We start from the raw sequence: 21,175 nt of genomic DNA, 5'->3' as shown, positions 1-21,175 counted from the left end.
CTCAAAATTCATAAAATTTCCTTTTATTATTTTTATAATTATTTTGTGGGAGCTCTCCTCGACTAAAACGTTCCCTATATTCGATCATCTAAATATTTTGATATTTATCTAGTATGCATGCTACCAAATCCCCAGTCTAGGCACCCATGCACAACTGAAAGGTTCAAAATACAATGAACAAAACTATTTTATTTAATTCTATCTACCTTTTCACCCCTTCTTCAATACGATTTCAGAAAAAGTTACACCCAGAGAAAATAATTGGCACACATACATACATTATATATATATATATATATATATATATATATATATATATAGTGGCGGATCTAACCGAATAGTTCACCAGGGGCAAACAATTAATAATCATTAATAAAATTTGCATTATATATTTTATAGATATATTTTCTATCAACTTTATAAGTATATTATACAGATCCATTGTAGGGAAAACTAAAAAAATATCTTATATAAGTAAATTAAAAAATAAAAATAACAGAAATTATAAATAGAAAAAGTCAGGTTTTTCATGATATGACAAATACAAGTACATATATTCAGATCATACCATTTTTTTCTTCTAAATATTGTTTTTTTTCTCATTCATAGTATGGATTAATAATTATATATCAAAAAGTAAAATGAAAATAATATTTTTTATTGTCATTGCATATATTACGATAAAGTAAAGAAAACTGGTTATTATAACATATTAACTAAAGAGATATTTATTTTCTGTTATAAAAAATACTTATTTTAAGCAACAAGTTGATTTTCTTAAGTTCAAGAAAAAAAAGAAATTGATTTTATTTATATAAAACGGAAACACTGGTTTAATGTTCGCAAATCAAATATGAAAACATTATAATGCTAAAAGAAATATAATAAATGGCCTTGTAAAAAATGGAAATAATGGAGATTTTGAACTGAGCTTTGAGAACAGATTTTGTTAGGGTGGCAGAAAGTATTTTTGAACGGGTCAACTGAAATATATACTAAAAGAAAGTTTTAAATTTCATGGGGGCAACTGCCCCATACTTACCTTAATTAGATCCGCCCCTGTATATATATATATTTGTACAAAATAGTATAATTTTTTTCAGATATAGATCATTTTTTTGACTAGGCTCTAAAATGAGATATGTAACTTCCTGTGCATATGTCATGCATGATGAATAACAATCATCGTTGTAAGAGGACTCATACATAGATTGGTCATTAGTCAATGACCATTTATTGAAATTCAAAACAGCACAAGAAAATAATCGTGAGTGTCACTGTTTAGTTATCCAATCAGATGAAAAGAAGAGAGTATACATTTCCAATTTCTCAAAAGTCCAATCATAGTTTATATATAAAAGCGACTTACTAGGCAGAAATGTGTAAATGTCCTCATATTATAAATCGCTCTTGGACTTTCTAGTTGACAGATCATTGAAGCATTGAACTCAGAGGACAATTGGAAACTCACACCTATAATTTGCAGCTCATCATTTCTAATAATAAAAACGGTAAATAAAATGTCTTGATATGCTTTATTCTCATTTTTCATATCTCTTTTATTTCGTATGCTCTTATCGTCTTCTTCAAGCAAAGCTAGATCATTTCAGATCCATGTATATTATAATTTGAGGTTTGTTCTTGATTTATAATTTTCTGGAGGGGTACTTTTTTATTCTTGTCAGAAATATTTGTTTTTTTTTTCTTATCCTAACATACATGCATATATATATGTAGGTTGAGGTAACAATATAATGGCCGTTTTCTTCCAAGGAGAAACTGAAATGAGAGAACCCTCTTCCGATCTTTTTATGGTGAACCTGAATCCTTCCCCTGATCAGACAATGACCATTAATGCTCATAACAATCACTTCTACAACTTGTGCTTCGCGCCCCAACAACATCCACAGCGAATGAACAAATATGAAGTACTAGATCATATCGAACAAGCGAATTGTTCGGCGATCTCCACGGTTTCAAACGGGAGAGTAACGCAAAGCTTCAGGGCTTTGGCTCCGACCTACTTAAGAGTTGCTCAAGAATTGCTCAATGAGATTGTCCATGTTGGACGCGGTAGCCGTGGCGCAAAACAAGAGCAACAAATGAATAATGAGTCGGCGACTTATGGATTATACAATGGAGTTGGGAATATAAACGGTGGCCCTAAGCCTGGCGTTTGTCGGCAGGAGTTGCAGTTGAAGAGAGCAAAGCTCATCTCCATGGTGGAAAAGGTAACCTATCTATGCCCACCTATATAGATACTCACATATTCCAATATAACTATTCAGCGTTGGTAGCTCAACTGGTTTAGTAGCAAGCCACCGTAAAGGGAGGCAACTTGATTAATCCCATTTAACTTGCTCTTGTGTATTGCCCGAGAAGATTATTTTGGCAGAACCGTTTGGTCTAAAAAAATACACAAGCATAAGAATATTCTACAAACAACGCATGTTGATAAAGTTGTTTTGTTGAGGCAACACCACACTTTCATGTTATGCTTTAGTTGACAAGACAACTATGTTTTACATATTCTCTAAGTAGTACATATATGACATTCATGCACATGATTTACTTGGTTATATATTTTTTCTTTTTGTAACAATAAAACTTGCATTAATTCGAAAGAGTTTAAGCCCTGTTAAAAGGGGCTGGTACAACAGACGCATTTAACAAGGCTTGCTTTGCCAGAACATCAACTTCCTTGTTATTTGTACGTCGAATCCATGAGATAGAAAAGTGTTCAAAAGCCGAAGACAAGCTAAAAATATCAGCTAATATACCATACAGTTCTGCAATCGGAGTCCCTGATTTCAGAGAGTTGAATAGGATAAGAGAATCCGTGTTGCAGTGTAGTCGCTTAGTATCCCTGGCGACACAGTCCGTCATTGCCTCTCTCAGTGCTAGTCCTTCCGCTACGAGTGGGGAAGAGACAAAATAACAGTGTGACATTCGTTGCGTAATGGAGTTGTTAAGCCGTTATATATAAATCAAAAGCTTTACATGAAAAAGACTCAAACCGTAATATGTTAAGCCGTTACTGAAAAAACTAGCATACATCATATATTGATTATTTTGTTGATCAGTACAGTTTTGAAGATTTAGTGATTGATTTGGGAAATGAATTGGGTAAATTACACAGGTTGAACAGATATACAAGCAATACCACGACCAAATGCAGACAGTAATCTCATCGTTTGAGCAAGAAGCGGGTTTAGGCTCAGCAAACTCGTACACACATATGGCGTTGCAAACAATATCAAAGAAATTTCGTGCTGTGAAAGACATGATATGTTTGCAAATCAAACACATAAACAATTTGTTAGGAGAAAAAGAATGTGAAGGTGTATGTTTAGCCAAGCAGTTGGGGAAGATGCCACATAACCATTCAAATGCTTGGAGACCACAACGAGGATTGCCCGAAACAGCTGTTTCCGTTCTTCGGGCTTGGCTTTTTAACCATTTTCTTCACCCGTAAGAAATATTACCTACATATTATATTTTTCCGATTCTAATAGATATGTAGTGCAACTATTAAATATTAGAATGTTTAGCTAGGATAAATATTAGAATGCTTAGTTAGGATAAATATTATAATGTTTAGCTAGGATCTGAAAAAAAAAATGTTTAGCTAGAAATCATACACTTCAATTTCAGAACTAATTGACAGTGAGTGAATTGACTAATTTAGAATTATCTCTACTTCTGAAGTTGGACTTTCTAACAGTACACTCTTGGAAAAAAATGAAACAATAGTAAGGTCAGGTGATGATAATTGATTATAGATATTTGTGTTTAGACGTGCAACCTAACAATTAGTCCTGCCTTTTTTGGGTTCTGTAGATATCCAAGGGATTTAGATAAAGAAATGCTTGCCAAACAGACTGGCCTTACTAAAAGCCAGGTAAGTTTCTGAGATTATGTATTGGAAGTATTCCAGAAATATCCAAAATTTGGAAAAGAAAAGCATTATTTTAAATATTTTCTTTATCAGTGTTGTAATAGCTTATTTATGTTTTTTTGTGTATAATGAATGTAGGTATCAAATTGGTTCATAAATGCTCGAGTTCGAATGTGGAAACCAATGGTGGAGGAGATGTATTTGGAAGAAATGAATATTGAAGAAAGCAGAAAAAGAGGAAACCTCAGTGAACATGGTAACAAAGGTTCATCCTCTAAGCAACTTTGTAATAATACAACTTCAGATGAATCGTCGAATTGGATCATACCCGCGTTTCATCAAGGATTCATCAAAAATGAAACTTCCATGCAAAACTCATTCTCAAGTTGCAGCGTAATGACGTTCGGGAAGCAACACGCGAACCAAGCTAAGTTGATCCAATTCAGTGGAGGATTCGAAAACTATCACGCAATGGTTGGAAACAGTGTCTCCCTTTCTCTTGGCATGCCTCATTCTTGCGACCAATCCCTGAACAACATTCAGTTTGGGTCGACAAGTAATGAAACTAAGATCTCGGGCAAATATCCTCCCTCTTTAACATATCAAAACATCGATTAGAGATCTGAATAGATATCATAAAAATATAAATCTGCATGTTGTTGTGGCTTCTTGTGTGTAGCCTTAGTCCATGGGTGATTTCATAGGCAGAAGACTAAAATATAGAGTTTGATAAAACCTGTAGATAGTAATTTTTAGCTTAAGACTATAGATACACAATGGTCTTGCTAAATTCAAGATGGCATAGTATCGATCGAATGCTTGACAAATGGGTGTAAATAGAGATCAGGTCAACCATGAGATCTCCATTAGTGTGTGTTTTATAAATGTGTTCATGTGTGTCAATGTGTTACAACAGGCAACAGCCTCAACTATCATTTCTTAAGCATACCTATGCATACGAGTTTATTTGTTATTTTATATAAAAACATTTAAGTAACGCATCCACTAAAGAGCTATCAGAGCATCCGCAACCGGAATTGGGAGTCTTTAGAAGAAAAATAATTAAATAATCAGTGGATTCCACCAAAAGCTAAGGATTCAATCTTTAAAATTCCTAAATAAGGACTCTTTCTTAGTGAATCCTTGCACTATTTGCGGGTCTCCACGACTACGTGGCGGCCCGTGAATGGTCATTTTTTTTTTTTTTTTAAAAAAAAATCCAAAATATCCAGGATTAATCCGAAATGCCCTTGTCGCTAAGGACTCCAATGAGTCTCACCGTTGCGCATGCTCTCAGTTGACTACTGTTCTGGATTTCTTCTTTTGGTTTATATTTTGTTTAAGGTAACTGTTAGAATAGCTAAGAATACTTTGTAATGAATAAAAATTAGAGTAATTGGTAAGAATGCACCCAAAAGACCATATAATTTGCCATATATCTTTGTTTCTTTTTAATATTTTTTATGACTATAATACATTTATCTCTATTTCTCTCTCTTTTTCCTTTTATGTGTTCTAATCACTTTATCTCTCGTATAGATTCTTCAAATCATCTTCTAATTTAACACAAATCTTTATTTTTTTATTCTGATTCTTTTGACATCCATAATGCTAATCTTATTATCTTACCCCAATTCCAATGTTTCTAATTTCGACTCACAATCAACTTTTAGATAATATATACGTTAGTAGGTATTTTATTACTTACCTGCTATTATTTAGATTTTAATGGATTCTTAATCGATACATGAAGTGTTAGCTGTTACAAATAGTTTTGGGGCTAATTGATAAATAACTAATTAATTGTTAATAGTTTCATTAACTAATATATGATTTGTTAGTCGATACATTTGTTTGATACATAGATTGTCAGATGATACTGAAATTATTAGTTGATATGTTAGTTGATATGTAGATTGTTACCTGCTATTTAAATATTTAGCTGATAAATCTAGAGTCACTTGTTTTCGATAAAGCATGAGGGTATTTTCGTCCGCACAGTGTCAAAAAGTTACTTCTTTTTGGGTTATCCATAATTATGGGCATTCAGCTAATTTGGACCTTAATTGGGTATATTCCACGCATTCACTCTAAAAATTACGGATGAAGTCTCTGAGGGGATTTTGTTATTATTTATTGAGCCCTGATCTGATTCCCCATCGGATGTAAGCCAAGAAAAAAAAAACAAGTCCTGAAGTATAATCGAACCTCAAGTATTGGTTATATCCATCTCAGATTACTAAATCATGAAATTAGAAACAAAAAAAAACATGAATAGTACCAAAAGAAAGGCGAAATGCAGTCTACTGAAGTGATAAACAAACTAACAAAAAAAAAGAGAAAGCAAAACGAACAAGTGACGGCCCTTCCAGCTGATATCAACAATATTGTTAAAAGGTGTACATGTGACATTTATAAAATTCACTACGTTTGCAAATATATGTGATTAATAATCACCGCATAGCAGCTATAGAAGATTTTGCATATATATTTCCAGCTCAAGCTAACAGACTTCAGTTTCAGTTCAAAACACCAAACCTTCACCATTTCATGTATCTTTACTGAGCAAGAACCCCAACCTCTGCCAACCTTTGTAATAGATGTTAGTACCGACTTCAATTTCATATGAAGATGGTGAGGTCGGTTACATGATAACAGACCTCAATTTCAGTTCAAAACACCTCCTCCGATGAATCTCCTGTAACGCCTTCTCACTCCATTGATTTCCCCTTAAATCCGTTCATTTACTAGCTTCATCCCACTCCTCCCACTCTATATCATGTAACCGACCTCACCATCTTCATATGTAATCGGCCGCCATTACCAGAAAAGCTATCAAAGAGATAATAATCTTCAGAAAAGTACACCTAGCTTCTCGGCCCAATGACGAGCTCCAACAACAAGGTTTCCACTTCCTTTTTTCCAGTTGTTAATATCTCTTTTTCTGACTATATTCTTACATGTTTCCAGAAGAATACACAAGCGAATGATTTTGAAGATATCAGTGAGATTATTAAAGCACTTAACATCTCGACGGATGACTTTGCTATTAGGACGACCAGATTCTGGAAAATCAACTTTGCTTCTGGCTCTCGCAGATAAAAGTTTAAAGGTTAGTTAACCCATGAAGTTATTTAATATGCTCTGATATTCACATGAATCGTATGTTTGATATCTGTTTTTAATTTAATGGTCACATGTGTATTAAAGGTTTTATATTGCAGATAAAATTAGCCTTTTGATTTTTACATAAAACGTTTGTGAGAAGTGAGAATCTTCTATATAAAGTTTAGTTGCAGATTATAGGATCTTAGTTACTCCAAAAAGCCACACAGAGGATCTTAGCAAACCTTAGTTCTCTGCAGTACTGAACACTTTTTCCGACTCCCTGATGCCCCCCCTCTTGCCATACGCTTCAATAATGCCACTTCTTTTGAAAAGTTGACGGAATCCGCAAAGCCGAAACCAACTGAACTTTTCCGGGTTTCGTCCGTCCGACCAACTACGTGCTTAGGCGAACACCAACAGACAGCTACCTGGTAAGTTTATATGATTTTAGAGAGTTAGTTGGTTTCTGTTATATCACATTCTTACAGATTTCCACTTAACAATTTCTTAGACATACTTGGTGAGGTAAGTGCAGTCAGGAGCACAATCAACGACCGTTCACAGGGGGCTCAACATGTAATGCGCTTACTATACGTCAAGAGAGGTACTTAGGAGTGGTTATAGTCCATATTCATACGTATGCCTATTGTGTCTCAACATCATTGCATTTTTTCAGGGATGTAACCCTCTGTGTCAGTATATTTGACTCCTTAGCTGTTTCCTTTGATAAATAATTTTAAAGCTACAGAAGTGAGCCAAAAATTGTCCTTGCCACCAGCACCAATCCAAAGATAGTTGGAGGTTGTACACTTTACTATGTGTAGTTTATTCATTTTAATATAGCTTTGGAGTAATGCATTGCATAGAATTTGTTTTTGACCGGATATAACTTCACATAAACTTGATGTATTCTTTGTAGGCAGGCTATTTCTGAGCTCAACATGTGGAACACATATTTACTTTGACAGTGAGACAGCTCTAGGAAATGAGAAGTTTGACAAGTAAGTACCACTCATTTTAAACACCATTTCGTCCACTTAGATTGTATTGGCATCTGATTTCCTCTTTCTTTGACTGTCTTCTCCCACTTAACCCCTACCAGACTGAGCTGATGGCACAGAGCAGATGGCAGCGTCGTCAAAGGTAGCTCATGTCCAGAAAATTGAGCCACTCACCATCTCTGAGCTTAATGAATATGTGATCGCTGCCCAGCCTCAGGTGACATATTCACTTATATAAATTGAAAACCTCTGGAAATTACACTACTCATTCTACATGTTCTTTGACGTTCCACAGATAATTGAGTTTCTCTGCATTCCAGCTCAAGCTAACCGAGGTTAATTGACAAGACATTCTCTCAATGATTGTTCTCTATATTACATGATTAAAAGGTGTTAATGTGTTTTGATCATCTCTTTGTTCCACAGTCTAAAGGGCCTTAAAGCGTTCGCAGAAGCAATAGATGTTGTTAGAGACAAAGGTGTTGCTATGGCTGTGGCTGTGGCGTCCGCAGAAGACATTGATGCGGCGAACGGTGCACGTCCAAACTTTTTCAGAGGTTAAGAAAACTATCTAAGCTGATAACTTTTACTTTAATAAGATTGAGAATCTATATTAGATTTGTTTCTCTGCTGCGAGGGAGTGTATTTTTCCACTCCCAGTGCATACAGTCAATGCTCCCGACCATCCCAGGAAACCCTCGTTTCTCTCCAATATCGAGTAGTCGTTGAAGATCCTCCAGTGTGGGTCGTCGTAGATAGTCATCTCCGAATAACTGTATTATTCCGTCAGTGAAATTATGTAAACACGAAAGTGCAGTGGTCTCACCAAGTCGGAGATATTCGTCAACCGTGTCAGCCGTAGAACCATAAGCAAGCATACGAATTGCTGCCGTACATTTTTGTAGTGCAGAAAGACCGAACCTCCCGGTTGCATCTCTTCTTTGCTGAAAGAATGGAATGTTCTCTGATAGCCCATGGACAATATGCAAGAATAAGTCCTTATTCATGCGGAAACGGCGTCTGAATAATTGTGACGAGAATGTCGAATCTTCGCTGAAGTAGTCATTCCATAAGCGGTCTTGTCCTCCTTCACGGTTTCGTTCAATATAAGCACGGCTCCTTTGGTTACTGGTTTGGGCCTCGACTATGTTGGTGAACGTATCTTCGAAGATTTCTTCGAAAACTTCGTCAAATCTTTCTTCAAAAACTTCGTCGGATGAAGATGACGACATTTTAAGGTATCCTGCTTCAAAAAATAATAAGTTTTTTTTATCTATAAGTTTTTTAATCTATAAGTTTTTTTTTATCTATAACTTCTTTTTTTTGTATTACTATAAATTATGTATAGTTTTTTTTATCTATAACTTATTTTTTTATTACTATAAAATAGTAATTAATTTAATTTGGTATGTAAGACCACAATGTAAATTAATGTACTTGGATATGAGCATAATCAAGACTACATATATGAGAACACCCAAACTTAGTTCAAATTGGATTTTTATGAGAAACAAAAATGTATATATAAGTGCAAATTGGATTTTTATGAGAAGCAAACTCTTATAATAAACAAAAACAGCAACAAGACTACAACTTTGGAGAAGTTACCTAAAAAGAAGCAAACTTCTTCGATTACACTTCGAGTTTGTAGCAACAAGATTACAACTTCGGATTACAACAAAAGGAGACAAGTTTGATAGAGAGGAAACACAGCAAAAGAGATATCTAATTCCGCAAGCAAAGAATGATACTTATACAACCTCAATGCACACCCGTGACTCTGGTCACTTGAGGAAAACAACAACAAACTTCGCAACTCCAAATACACCCGTGACTTGGTTCACATGTCCTACTGCTGAACCTGAAACAAGACAAAGACAAGAGTTAGTAAAGAATAAAAGCAATGCGCACATGTAACAAATACTTCGAACATCTAACTACTCAATGCACCAGACGACATGTAACTACTCGAGCATACCTCTTACGGACATTAGTACCTTAATAGCATCATAACATCTCAGACATGAGTTTCAGTTTTAGAGATTCTTCCATCTCAGATAGTGGATCTTTTTTGGCAAGTAAACGTTCAAGAATTTTTTGTTTAGAGAGTTTTCCTTTCATTTCCATGATGGCCTGTAGCTGTGACATCTCTTCTTATTTGCCATTCTTCTTCCTCTTACAAGCAGCTTTAGCAGCTTTCACACCAACTGGTCTGGCTTCAGGTTCGGATACTTCATCTTCTGTATCAACGTCAACCACTTGTTTGCGCTTCTCCTTCCCACCGTCTTTAACCATATAGGTCTTGCACCATTTCTGGTCATGCCTCAGCTCACTCCACGCATGTTCGAGGCTGAACTTGTGCTCGTAAATGTTGAAGAATGAGTCGAGGGCAGCTTTCATCACATCATCATCATTCTGACCACTTCTCTGCCCCCTCAACGCCGCATCATAGCATCCTACGAACTTACAGACTTGCTCATTAATCCTAGCCCACCTCTGCTTGGCTGGACGAAGCTCTCTAGGTACTGTCCCAACCAGTTGAGGGCTTGCGTGTTAGTAGTCAACAATTCTCTTCCAGAAACGTTCAGCTTTCTGGTCACAGCTGACTATGGGGTCTTTACTGGTGTTAAGCCACGCACCAATGAGGATTTTATCCTCAATCAGAGACCATTTCCTCCGCACTTTTCTAGCAAACTCGACACTAGGCTGGACAGAAGACTCGACACTAGGCTGGACAGAAGACTCGACACTAGGGTGGAAACCATACTCATCAGGACCTTGGCTACCGAACCAAGCAGGTTCGGGTGACTCAAGGTCAACTGAAGATTGACTATACATTAGATTAACAAACCCTGTTCTTGTATTCTTGTTTAGATGATGGTTTGTGTTACTCTATTAGCAACACAGACACTTAAGTAAGCGATAGAAAGTAAACTAGCATTTAGGTTCAGAGTAGTTAGGCAGATAGAAAGCAAACAAGCATTTACCACCACTCAAATCAGACTAATAAGTTCTCTACTAGCTACACTTAAAGCTAACAAGTACGATTCTATCAAATCTAAGGAGTTAGGAAGCAATACTAGCATTAAAAACCATTAAAGCATGACCAGTATAGTTAATTTTTATTACTGAAACTAAAAAGAGTGAAAGTATTGTACCTATGAAGCCCATCTCGAGTTCAGACACTGTTGTTTAAATTCTCCGAAGCTCTTCCTTGAAAGACATAAGATAAAACAGTTAAAAATTTTAATTTGGTGTCAAAGATATTATCTAAATAAGGAATGAAACTTACCAGCCCATTACGATGACCAGTATTACCAAGACCAGTAGACAAACTCCCTTTGCAAACCCATATTTAACCACTGATTTCTTCTTAGTTAACACACCTATGATCTTCTCTAGCTTAGCCACCTTCTGATCACTCTCAAAGAATTGATCCTTGAGCATCCTAAGTTGTGTCTGCATTTCACCAAGCTCTTCTTGAATCGCCACATCCCACCATTTCCAGATGTGGCAGTCTCCATCGTCAACGTTGTCGCAGGAGAAGTACCTCCTTCCTGGATCTTTAGGAGTGTACGACGTTGCAACAACAGGCTCACTACCGCAATAGCATGTCCTCGGGATTCCTTCATCAGCCTCAGGTTCCGGTGAGTACTGATCCGCCTCTGCAATTGTGTAGCTACTCTCACCTTCATCCGCGTAGAGATCAGCTTCAAACTCGTCTGATGAAGAAGGCTGAGTGTAGCTATAGTCTTGTCCCATGGTTCGTTGGCCTGCAAAAAAAACAGAAACTTTGTTAGCGAAGAAGAAAACAAAACATTAAGAACACAAAGCAACAAAAGAGACTAAAGATTAAGAACACATTAAGTAATGAGTTTATGTACACATTAACTTAGATTGATAAGCAAATAAACAGTTTACTAGCTACACATAAAGCTAACAGAGGGATCGAGTAATGAGTTTTCGAGCTAAACAGAAAACAAGATAAGCAACAGCAAACCATACATATACGTTTTGTATAAGGCAAACACATACAAAACCCGAGTATAAGAAAAAAAATCGATGTCGAATCTTCGCTGAAAACAATTGGTGTTTCGAAACCGTAAGAATGATGTTAGGAGTTTTCAAGGCTCCTAAGACAAATGTTGTAGTATAAATGATTGTCGAACCAGTTCTGAGAGATATGAAAGCACCGAGAATGCAAGTAATCACTTAATCTAAGTGCAACCAATGGTTTTTAAAAGGGTTTTTTAAACTATAACTAACTAAAAGGAATAACTAAATGATACTTTCTTAACTATAGGAAAAGAGAACTCATGGATATAGGGATTAGACCTCGGGTGATCAAGTTTCGAACTAAGGATGGCAAACGATCAATCAAACTATCAACCTTAAGCTTAGACACAATCCTAAACAAACTCTATGTCTAGATGAATGTTCATTTACTAACACAATCCAAGCATCAAATGTCTTTGGTTGAATAATATGAAAGTAATCATAACTAGCAAGTCCAATGGCTATCTTAGCACCTCTAACAACAAATTTCTTTGGCAAAGTATGCTAAAAGCTAAGAAGAGTTGTCTCGGGCATTTCCTCGAACACCTTTCGGGTGAGAAATGCCTAAGGATCAACAACTGAGTGGCCAACTCAGAAGATGCATTAGGTTCACTCTGCTAGCAAGGAAATATGAATGATCTACACTAAAACATCCTAGCTCTAACCTAATCACCCTTAATCTACTTAAGCCATGAATTCAAAGTGGGATTACTCACTAATCTCCATGATTCCTCTTAAACCCATGTTGGATTTCAGATTAATCATGTAGAGAAACACAAAAAAATAGATATAAGAACACAGAATTTCAATAACAAAACTGATCAATTGATTCAAGAGATGACTTTCCAAAGGTTTTTGGTGGTTTTTCTTAAGAACAAAGATGATCTGCCTCCTGGTGGCTTACAGAGTATTAAAACATAGGTTTAGAAAATAAAAACGTACATCATGAAATGACCAAAAGGCCCTTGAGAAATCATAAGTTCGAGCAGAAATAAGACGCGGAGCGACCTTCGCTCGTCGCTCCGAGTAGTCGCTCCATGCTTCGGGAGCGACCTCGCTGTGTCGCTGAGAGAGGTCGCTCCGGACTCGTTCTCGCGTTTCTGAGTGATGAAAATACGAGCGACCTCCGCTCGTCGCTCCGAGTAGTCGCTCCATGCTTCGGGAGCGACCTCGCTGTTTCGCTGCGAGAGGTCGCTCCGGACATGAAAACGCGAGCGACCTCCGCTCGTCGCTCCGAGTAGTCGCTCCATGCTTCGGGAGCGACCTCGCTGTGTCGCTGCGAGAGGTCGCTCCGGACTCGTTCTCGCATCTCCGGGTGATCAAAACGCGAGCGACTCTTCCCTGTCGCTCTGGTAAGGTCGCCCTGATAGGGAGATCAGAGCGACTTGACGGTGTCGCTCCGGACTGGTCGCTCCGGTAAGGTGCTCGCCCAATGATCACTTTAAACACTTCTTTTGGACTCCAATTGCACCCAAATGTCTCCAAGAACTCCATGTGGTACTCCAATACCTGATAAGGACTCATGTATGCAAAATGCAACCTAAACATGGCTAAATCATAATCTATATGATCAAAATGCACATGGGTGAATGGATAAAACATTAGAAATATGCAAGATATCAACTCCCCCAAACTTGTTCTTTACTTGTCCACAAGTGAACTTTCTAGAACTCATAGGGAGAGAGGTTTGAAGGTGGGAGCTCATAGCCAAAAGAAACACAACTAGCAAACACGATTAGCACACTCTCTTATTACACTCTAGCTTCTCTAGGCCTATCTCAACTCCTTTTGTCCCTACACTCATCATCAAGCATCCACATATTCAAATCAACCAACTCTCACATTCATTAAGCACAAAACATCTAGTGAATTCTTGCAAATGGTCAGTCGGTCCAAGTCATTTGGGTAAGGGAAGGCTTTTATTCAAGTGATTCAAAAGGTTCGAAACATAAAATCTTTACGGTGGTTTACTCTCGAAACAAGTAGCCTTGACATTGCACATAATATATCTAAGAAAGGGACCAACTCATGCATACAATGCTCAATCTCCATTGTTCTACCCTTTTCCCAAACATACAATTACACAATTTTTCCCAAATGTCAAGCCCAACTCACATCTCTCACCAAAAGATCTCAAGAACACCTTGCACGACAAAACTCTTTTCTTTGAAATCTCATAAGGATTTTTTCTCAACTTCAAAACAAAACTTATATAGCTCTAAACAGTTTTGCTAGCCCCCTTTCTTTCTTTCTTTTTTTTTTTTCTTTTTCTTTCTCTTTTTCTTTTTTTTTATTTATTTATTTTTTTTTTTTCGGGGGCCAAGACTTTTCATAAACTGAACTAGAAGTTTCTCTACTTATCCCATAAAGACTAGCCAATTAAGCACAAGAGTTCACTCTTTTCCTTCCATTTTCTCAAACTCCCAAATCAAACTTTACAACACTCACCCCCATCTATGGCTAGACAATGATGTGCCTAATCTAGCAAGAATGAAGATCAAGCATTGTCGTTCCCGATACTCTCAACATTATGCACATGTAAGATTTTCCTAAGAAGGCCTCACTCATCAAACAATGAAAGCTTAAAAGGAGGGAAAGGTTTTTGGGAGTGGTCTACCACTAGAGTTTGTCAAAAAAGATTGGCATAAAAGATGTGACAACTCAAGTGTGTATCGCCATGACTCAGTACACAAGGGACCCTAAGCAAGAAGCATTAAGTTCGTTTAGTTCAAATAGGGTTGTAGTTGGCTTCAAAGAGTAGGTTTCAGCAATCAACAAGTTTCAAGAAGAGTTTTCAAGGCATGAAACATACAAGTCTTTTCGAGGGGTGCATAGCTTTTCAGGTGAAACGTAGTGTTCTTTATAAGGCATTTAAAATCATTGCTCCCAGTGCAAGTGAATGCAACCTATATGCCCTAGACTCTCATAGAAATGCAAAATGATGCAAACTAAATGAATTTGTTTTTTTTTATATACAAATAGGTATGCAATGCATGACTCATGAAACAACATCAAAGCAAACATGATCAAATGCTTGGTACCTCCCCCAAACTTGAGTTACACAGTCTCTGTGTTGTCAAGTAAAGAGAGAGATACCGAAATGAAAACTAATACGCAAAAAGGGAATGGTATATACAAGGGAGAGAAAGAAGTACCTCCTATGGATGGTAGGTGGGGGCTGATGCCCCAGCATCGTCGTCGTCAGGTGGGAAGGTGGTATAGTAACCACCGGATGCTGAACCGGAGCCTCCATACCATGGCTGGCTCTCAACCTCGTCAATCTCGTCCTCACTATCAGAAGAAGCGAGGGATGGGGACTTGTTACCGGAAGTGGAAGGTTGAGTGGGTGGGTTCCTCCACTTACGCTGAAGCTGCGCAGCAGTGAGGGGGAAGCCAAGAGCATCAGGCGGAGGTGGAGGCTGGGGGTTCGAGGTGTTCGCGAAAGCGAAGTCTGCTGAGCTACATCCAGCTATCCCCCCCCCCCTGGTTAAGACATCAGCTACTTTCTTCATGAATTTGGCTGAGGTCTTTGCCTGCTTCTTTACCGTCTTGCTTAGCGTCTTGCACTTATCCTTCAGCTTTTCTATCGTTCTGTCCTGAGCCTTATTCCACCTCTGAAGGCGACTAATGTGGTCATGAGCATCACGAAGAGCTCCAGGGGGAAGAACTCCGTCATGTGGCTTGAAGTAGTAGCGCGGAGGTCCATAGATATGCTCAGAAGGGTCTGCAACAGGCGAGTCATGTCGCGTAGGAACACTTCTTCTCCTTGATGGAGCAGCATTAACTGGATCGAGAGGCCCGTGTTCTCCAAGAAAGTACTCCTGGGGTATGTTGAAGCTAATAGCTCCAGGTATCTCTAAACTCGTCAGGTTCCGGTTTGGAAGAACCACTTCGACTGGCTTGCCCTGCAAATAGTAGTGGTAGACGTAGTCCTTCCCATACATCCCACTAAAATAGGTAGCAATCCTCAAGTAGGTGCCATCAATGAACTTCGGTCCCACTGCGTCCTTTCCCAAGGGAACATTCAGAAATTGGAGCAGTGGTGTGATCATTCCACCTATCCCCATCTTTGGGCGCGAATCAGTGGTGTACCACGCCCAGTCTCTGTAGTGCTGGAGACGACCCACAAAGAAACTGACCATCCCGAAGGTAGCATAGATGTCGGTGCTGGGAAGGGGTAAAACTCCAGGTTGGGCATAGGGACGGATAGCCGGACAGAGCAGTCGCATGTCTTCCTCAGTAACCGTGCCAGTTTGCTTCCGTGGGTAGAATGCATGGACTAGCATCCTGTGGAGGTAACGTACGGACGGGTGTCGGATGTGTGAATTCTTGTCAGCTCCGGTAGTGTGTTTGTTTCCAGTGATCAACTTCCAAAGCTCCGTGGGAAGGTTCTCACACTTGGGTAGGGACTGGCCTTCTAGGTGAGGAATAGGCTACAGGGGCGAAAGCTTGGATTTAGAAACAAGAACTAGTCGATTTGGGTGATAATTGAGAAAGTTCTGTGATTTTTGGTGTGGGTGAGTTTGAGAGAGTTTGAGAGCTTGTGAGAGGAGGGGAGAGTGATAGAGATGGATTCGCGGGGGCTGGGGGTAGGTTTAGGGTCGTCCGGTTCGGTATAGGGTGGTTAGGGTCGGCTTACTTGAAGTAAACCAGGGTTTAGAGTCAGAAAACTTACCTGGACAGGTTTGGGAGCGACGTGAGGGTGTCGCTGCGAGAGGTCGCTCCCGAGTCCTTCTCTCGCGTCGTGATTCGACGAAAACACGAGCGGCTCTGGAGTGTCGCTCTCGAAACCTCGCTCTGGAGCTGGAGCGACTTCGAGGTGTCGCTCTAGGACGTCGCTCCAAGCCAGTTTTTGAGCTCCGTGACGACGAAAATGCGAGCGACTTCGAGGTGTCGCTCCCGTAACGTCGCTCCCAGTTGGAGCGACTTCATGTGCTCGCTCTGAGAGGTCGCTCCGAGAGCGTTTTTGGAGCACAAAACGTCTTTAAGCCGAGCGACCTCGAGGTGTCGCTCCCGTAACGTCGCTCCCAGATGGAGCGACTTCGAAGTGTCGCTGTGAGAGGTCGCTCCCACGCACGATTTTTGCTCGAACCTGCATCGATCAAGCACCTGCACACGACTTCTCTCTTTTTTTTTTCTCTTTTTTTTTTCAATAAGATGAAAATGAAAATACCAATGCAATATATACAAGGATACGCATGGGACTTCCTCCCAAGTGAGCTTGTTTTAAGTCTCTAGCTTGACTTTGCCTCTTTTTGGATTAGGCCGGGGTAGGGTCAGACAGTGGAGTTGAAACCCCATCTTCCTCTGGTGCAGTAACCATGTAGAGCTTAACCCTTTGCCCATTGACTGTGAAGTCTCTTCCATCAGTACTCCACAAAACTATTGCTCCATATGGCCTAACCTCTTTGACTTTGAAAGGACCTGACCACCTTGACTTAAGCTTTCCTGGAAATAGCTTCAGCCTAGAGTTGTAGAGAAGAACTTGATCTCCTTCTTTAAACTCTCTCTTCAGGATATTCTTGTCATGGAAAGCTTTAGTCTTCTCCTTGTAGATCCTTGAGTTCTCAAAAGCATCCATTCTTATCTCATCAAGCTCATGTAGCTGAAAAATCCTTTTCTCCTTGGCACTCTTGATGTCAAAGTTCAGCAACTTTATTGCCCATAGTGCCTTGTACTCAAGCTCCACTGGCAGATGGCAAGCTTTCCCATACACTAGGTTGAAAGGTGTGGTGCCCAGTGGTGTCTTGTACGCTGTCCTATAAGTCCAAAGTGCATCATCGAGCTTATTGGACCAATCCTTCCTTGTGATCCCCACAATCTTCTACAAGATAGACTTGATCTCCTGTTAGAAATCTCAACTTGGCCACTTGTTTGGGGGTGATAAGGGGTTGCCACCTTGTGCTTCACACCATTCTTCTTGAGAAGTCCCTCAAGCAGTTTGTTAATGAAGTGGGAACCTCCGTCACTGATCACAACTCTTGGGACTCCAAACCTTGGAAAGATGTTTCTCTTGAACATCTTGGTTACAACTCTAGCATCATTGGTGGGGCTTGCAATAGCTTCCACCCATTTGGAGACATAATCGACAGCCACAAGGATGTATTTGTTTCCAAAAGATGATGGAAATGGTCCCATGAAGTCAATACCCCACACATCAAACACTTCAACTTCAAGGATTGGATTCTGAGGCATCTCATTCCTCTTTGTGATGTTTCCTCTTCTTTGGCAAGAATCACACTTTGAGACAAAGTCTTGTGTATCCTTGCACATATGTGGCCACCAGAATCCAGCTTGTAATACTTTCACAACTGTCTTGAAGGTGGCAAAGTGGCCTCCATAAGATGATCCATGACACTGTGTAAGGATCCCATCAATCTCCTCATTTGCAACCACTCTTCTATAAAGCTGATCCTTGCAGAGAATGTAGAGATAGGGTTCATCCCAGTAGTATCTCTTCACATCCTTGTAGAACTTCTTCTTGGCATAGCCCAAAAGATTCAAAGGTTCTCTTCCTGTGGCTAGGTAGTTCACCAAATTAGCATACCAAGGTTCCTTCTCTTCTGTTGCCTTGACTTCTTCCAGCTTCCTACCAGTCTCACAAACTGCTATCACTGCTTCAATAGCCATGATCTGCTCCTCAGGAAGTCCTTCGTCAATAGGAATACCAGACTCTACCCTCAACCTGGACAAATGATCAGCTACACCATTCTCAACTCCGGGCTTGTCTTTAATCTCCATATCAAACTCTTGAAGCAAAGGGATCCACCTCAAAAGCCTGGGTTTTGCATCCTTCTTGGCCAAAAGGTGTCTCAAGGCAGCATGATCTGTGTAGACAATGACTTTAGACCCAACCAAGTAGCTCCTGAACTTCTCAAAGGCAAAAACAATTGCCAGCATCTCCTTCTCTGTTGTGGCATACCGTATCTGAGCATCATTGAGGGTTTGGCTGGCATAGTAGATCACATGGGTTTTGCCATCTTTCTTCTGCCCCAAAACAGCTCCCACAGCATAGTCACTAGCGTCACACATGATCTCAAAAGGGAGATCCCAATCAGGTGGCTGGACAATTGGAGCACTAATGAGTTCACCTTTCAGCTTCTTGAAAGCTTGTAGACATTCCACATCAAAACTGAAGGTGACTTCCTTGCACAGCAGCCTGGTCAAAGGTCTAGTGATCATGGAGAAGTCCTTGATGAACCTCCTGTAGAACCCAGCATGACCAAGAAAACTCCGGATGTCTTTCACTGTCTTTGGTGGGGGCAAACCAACCACAACATCGATCTTGGCTTTATCCACTTCAATCCCCTTCTCTGAAATCTTGTGTCCCAGCACAATCCCTTCCTTGACCATGAAGTGACACTTCTCCCAATTCAGCACAAGGTTGGTGTCTTCACATCTCTGTAGGACCCTGCACAAGTTTGACAAACAAGCAGAAAACGAAGATCCGTAGACAGAGAAATCATCCATAAATACCTCCACAACATCCTCAATCAGATCAGAGAAAATTGACATCATACACCTTTGAAAGGTGGCTGGAGCATTACATAGACCAAATGGCATCCTTCGATATGCAAAGGTACCATAGGGACATGTGAATGTCGTTTTCTCTTGATCATTGGGGTGTATGGGGATTTGGAAAAATCCTGAGTACCCATCAAGAAAGCACTAGAATGGGTGATTTGCAAGTCTCTCAAGCATCTGATCAATAAATGGTAATGGGAAATGATCCTTTCTAGATGCGGAGTTTAGTTTTCGGTAATCAATGCACATTCTATGACCTGTGATGGTTCTTGTTGGTATCAATTCATCCTTGTCATTTTTAATCACAGTGATACCACCTTTCTTTGGTACAACATGCACAGGTGATACCCATTTAGAATCTGAGATAGGGTAAATAACACCAGCATCTAAGAGTTTAAGAATTTCTTTCTTTACAACATCCTTCAGGTTAGGGTTTAACCTTCTTTGATGCTCGATAGAAGTCATTGATTCATCCTCAAGATGTATCCTATGCATGCACAAAGAGGGTGATATTCCCTTGATGTCATCCAGTGAGTAACCTATTGCCTTTCTAAATCTTTTAAGCGTTTTCAAAAGTTCAGATAGCTCAGTTTCAGTAAGTTCACTACTCACAATGACAGGATAAGTTTCATTAGGACCAAGGAATGCATACCTTACACCATGGGGTAGAGGTTTAAGCTCCACTTTAGGTGCCTTAAGCTCACTCCAGTCATTCTGCTGGGTGTCATCTTGCTGAGTGGCTGAGACTTCTTGGTGAACCATCTGTGGAAACTCCTCGTACTGATCCTTACTGACAAACCCCTGGTGTGAATCCAACATCATCCCGTAGGCAGTACTCTCCAGGTTCTCAATCACCACAGCCTCTCTCTCTACAGTAAAAGCATGCTGTAGAGGGTCCTCTAGTGACAACTCTTCAAGGAGTTCATCAGCAAGGGCGTCCATCTCTTCAATGTAGAACACTTGCCCTTGAACTGTTGGCCTCCTCATTACCTCTTTGATGTCAAAATGGAGAATGTGCCCTTTACCCAGATGGAGATTAATCTTGCCTTCTTTCACATTAACAATAGCTCCTGCTGTTGCTAAGAAAGGCCTTCCAAGGATTAAAGGGTCTTGAGCTTCTTCACCCATTTCAAGCACCACAAAGTCTGTAGGGATCTTATAATTTCCAACCATCACTGGGAGGTCCTCTAAGATACCCACAGGGTACTTCACTGAACGATCAGCCAATACCAGAGAAAGTCTACACTTCTTGTACTGAGTGAAGCCGAGCTTCTTAGCAACAGATAGAGGCATCAAGCTGACACTAGCTCCCAAATCGCAGAGACATCTATCAAATACCATAGGTCCAAGAGCACAAGGTAATGTGAAGCATCCTGGATCTTCTAGCTTCTTTGGAATGACAAGCCTCTGAATGATAGCACGGCACTCATGAGTGAGAATCACCATGCCCTCCATCTCTTTCTTCTTTGCAGCTACAGCATCTTTCAGGAACTTGCTGTATTGAGGAATCAGCATGAAAGCATCAATAATGGGCATTGTGATCTGGACTTCACTCATTTGCTTTTCAAATAGAGCTTGGTACTTCTCT

The 21,175-nt window shown here is 39.5% G+C and overlaps 2 protein-coding genes across 3 annotated transcripts; one reads left to right on the top strand and one right to left on the bottom strand.

The window, feature by feature from the left end:
- Positions 1 to 472: 472 nt before the first annotated feature.
- LOC106424294 (BEL1-like homeodomain protein 5) lies at positions 473 to 5,095 on the top strand. Of its 2 annotated transcripts, none has more exons than XM_013865041.3 (5): positions 473 to 1,511; positions 1,738 to 2,231; positions 3,140 to 3,471; positions 3,841 to 3,901; positions 4,037 to 5,095. In XM_013865041.3, the coding sequence occupies exons 2-5, from the start codon at positions 1,755 to 1,757 to the stop codon at positions 4,514 to 4,516; spliced, it is 1,350 nt and encodes a 449-aa protein (XP_013720495.2). In that variant the 5' UTR covers positions 473 to 1,511; positions 1,738 to 1,754; the 3' UTR covers positions 4,517 to 5,095. The 2 variants fall into 2 exon arrangements, with proteins under 2 accessions (XP_013720495.2, XP_022556987.2); XM_022701266.2 differs by having other exon boundaries at positions 1,511 to 1,633.
- Positions 5,096 to 8,615: 3,520 nt separating this feature from the next.
- LOC125586175 lies at positions 8,616 to 9,239 on the bottom strand. Its single transcript, XM_048756001.1, has one exon. The coding sequence runs from the start codon at positions 9,237 to 9,239 to the stop codon at positions 8,616 to 8,618; it is 624 nt and encodes a 207-aa protein (XP_048611958.1).
- Between the last annotated feature and the right edge of the window lie 11,936 nt (positions 9,240 to 21,175).

This window comes from Brassica napus, chromosome C4 (assembly GCF_020379485.1).
Source record: "Brassica napus cultivar Da-Ae chromosome C4, Da-Ae, whole genome shotgun sequence".
Lineage (NCBI taxonomy): Eukaryota > Viridiplantae > Streptophyta > Magnoliopsida > Brassicales > Brassicaceae > Brassica > Brassica napus.
This window is presented reverse-complemented; position numbering and strand designations above follow the sequence as displayed.